This window comes from Halyomorpha halys, unplaced genomic scaffold, assembly GCF_000696795.3.
Source record: "Halyomorpha halys isolate HHAL.00 unplaced genomic scaffold, Hhal_1.1 Scaffold50.1, whole genome shotgun sequence".
NCBI lineage: Eukaryota > Metazoa > Arthropoda > Insecta > Hemiptera > Pentatomidae > Halyomorpha > Halyomorpha halys.
This window is the reverse complement of record NW_027106849.1, coordinates 673,662-674,620: the sequence shown is the minus strand read 5'-3', so window position 1 is coordinate 674,620 and position 959 is coordinate 673,662. Positions and strand designations below refer to the sequence as shown.

Here is a 959-nt window from a genome sequence, read left to right as displayed (position 1 = left end):
ACGATTTTCATGGCCAGTTTCTAATTTTAATAACGATTTTCATGGCCAGTTTCTAATTTTAATAAAGATTTTCATGGCCAGTTTCTCGTACGTTGCTGACCAGACCTCCTTTAAAAGAAGGACCTGGAAAATTGGCATAGTCGGTAGGTCCACTTCCTTAAGCGTGCTAATCGTGATTTAATCTTTTGTTTTCAAAACGATTGCGTCTGGATTTTTATACATATATGTATATATCTGTTTTTGTAAATAGTTTCGTACAAAAAGTATTATATAAATTTATGAATTGAAGGATTTGCTCCAAAAATGAAATCAATATTAAAGTTTTTAAAAATTGTAAAAAAAAAATTATCAAAAATCATTTTTCATTCCAATGAAATGATGACCGAAAACTCGTTGCTGAAAATATATATTAGACCAAAGGAAACTCACTTTAAAACTAGAAATATATACAATAGCAATTATCCTATAGATTTCAATATGTTGTTGCTTGATTTCAAAGTGCTAGATTGAGTATAATATAATGAGGACTCTAGTTTCTTGGAAGTCTCCTGGTACCTTGAGGAAGAAATTAAAAAATGAGATTAAATTGAATGGAGAATAAAATCAAGAATCGTTGGCAAATATAAAATAAATTAAAAAATACGTTATACATAAGCATATAGCAGGGGATCCTGGCTAAAACTTGAGTTTTAGTTCGAGTTCCCCTGCTGCAATCTCCCTGATGAAGGAAGACCTGAAACTCAGGTCGAAACGTCGGTATGAATAAATATTTTTTGTTTATTTATGTTCATTGTTGCTGACCGCACCCACCGACCATTTTCTCCAATCAATTGGTGTTCAGTTAGGTTTTCTAGTGTTGTAGGTTGTTTCAAAGATAATTAATTAATTATGAAATGTTGGTATTAAAAAGTTTATCTCGATCATGTTTTAGTAAATATACTCTACTTTAAATCATGTTT

General features: G+C 30.4%; 1 protein-coding gene across 1 annotated transcript in view; it reads left to right on the top strand.

Annotated features, from left to right (window-relative positions):
• The window catches only part of LOC136795234 (proton-coupled folate transporter-like), a 5,498-nt gene extending 4,993 nt beyond the window's left edge, over positions 1-505 (top strand). The window contains 1 exon segment of the mRNA XM_067045153.1: positions 414-505. Within this exon segment, the coding sequence (XP_066901254.1) occupies positions 414-505 (92 nt within the window).
• Positions 506-959: the final 454 nt, after the last annotated feature.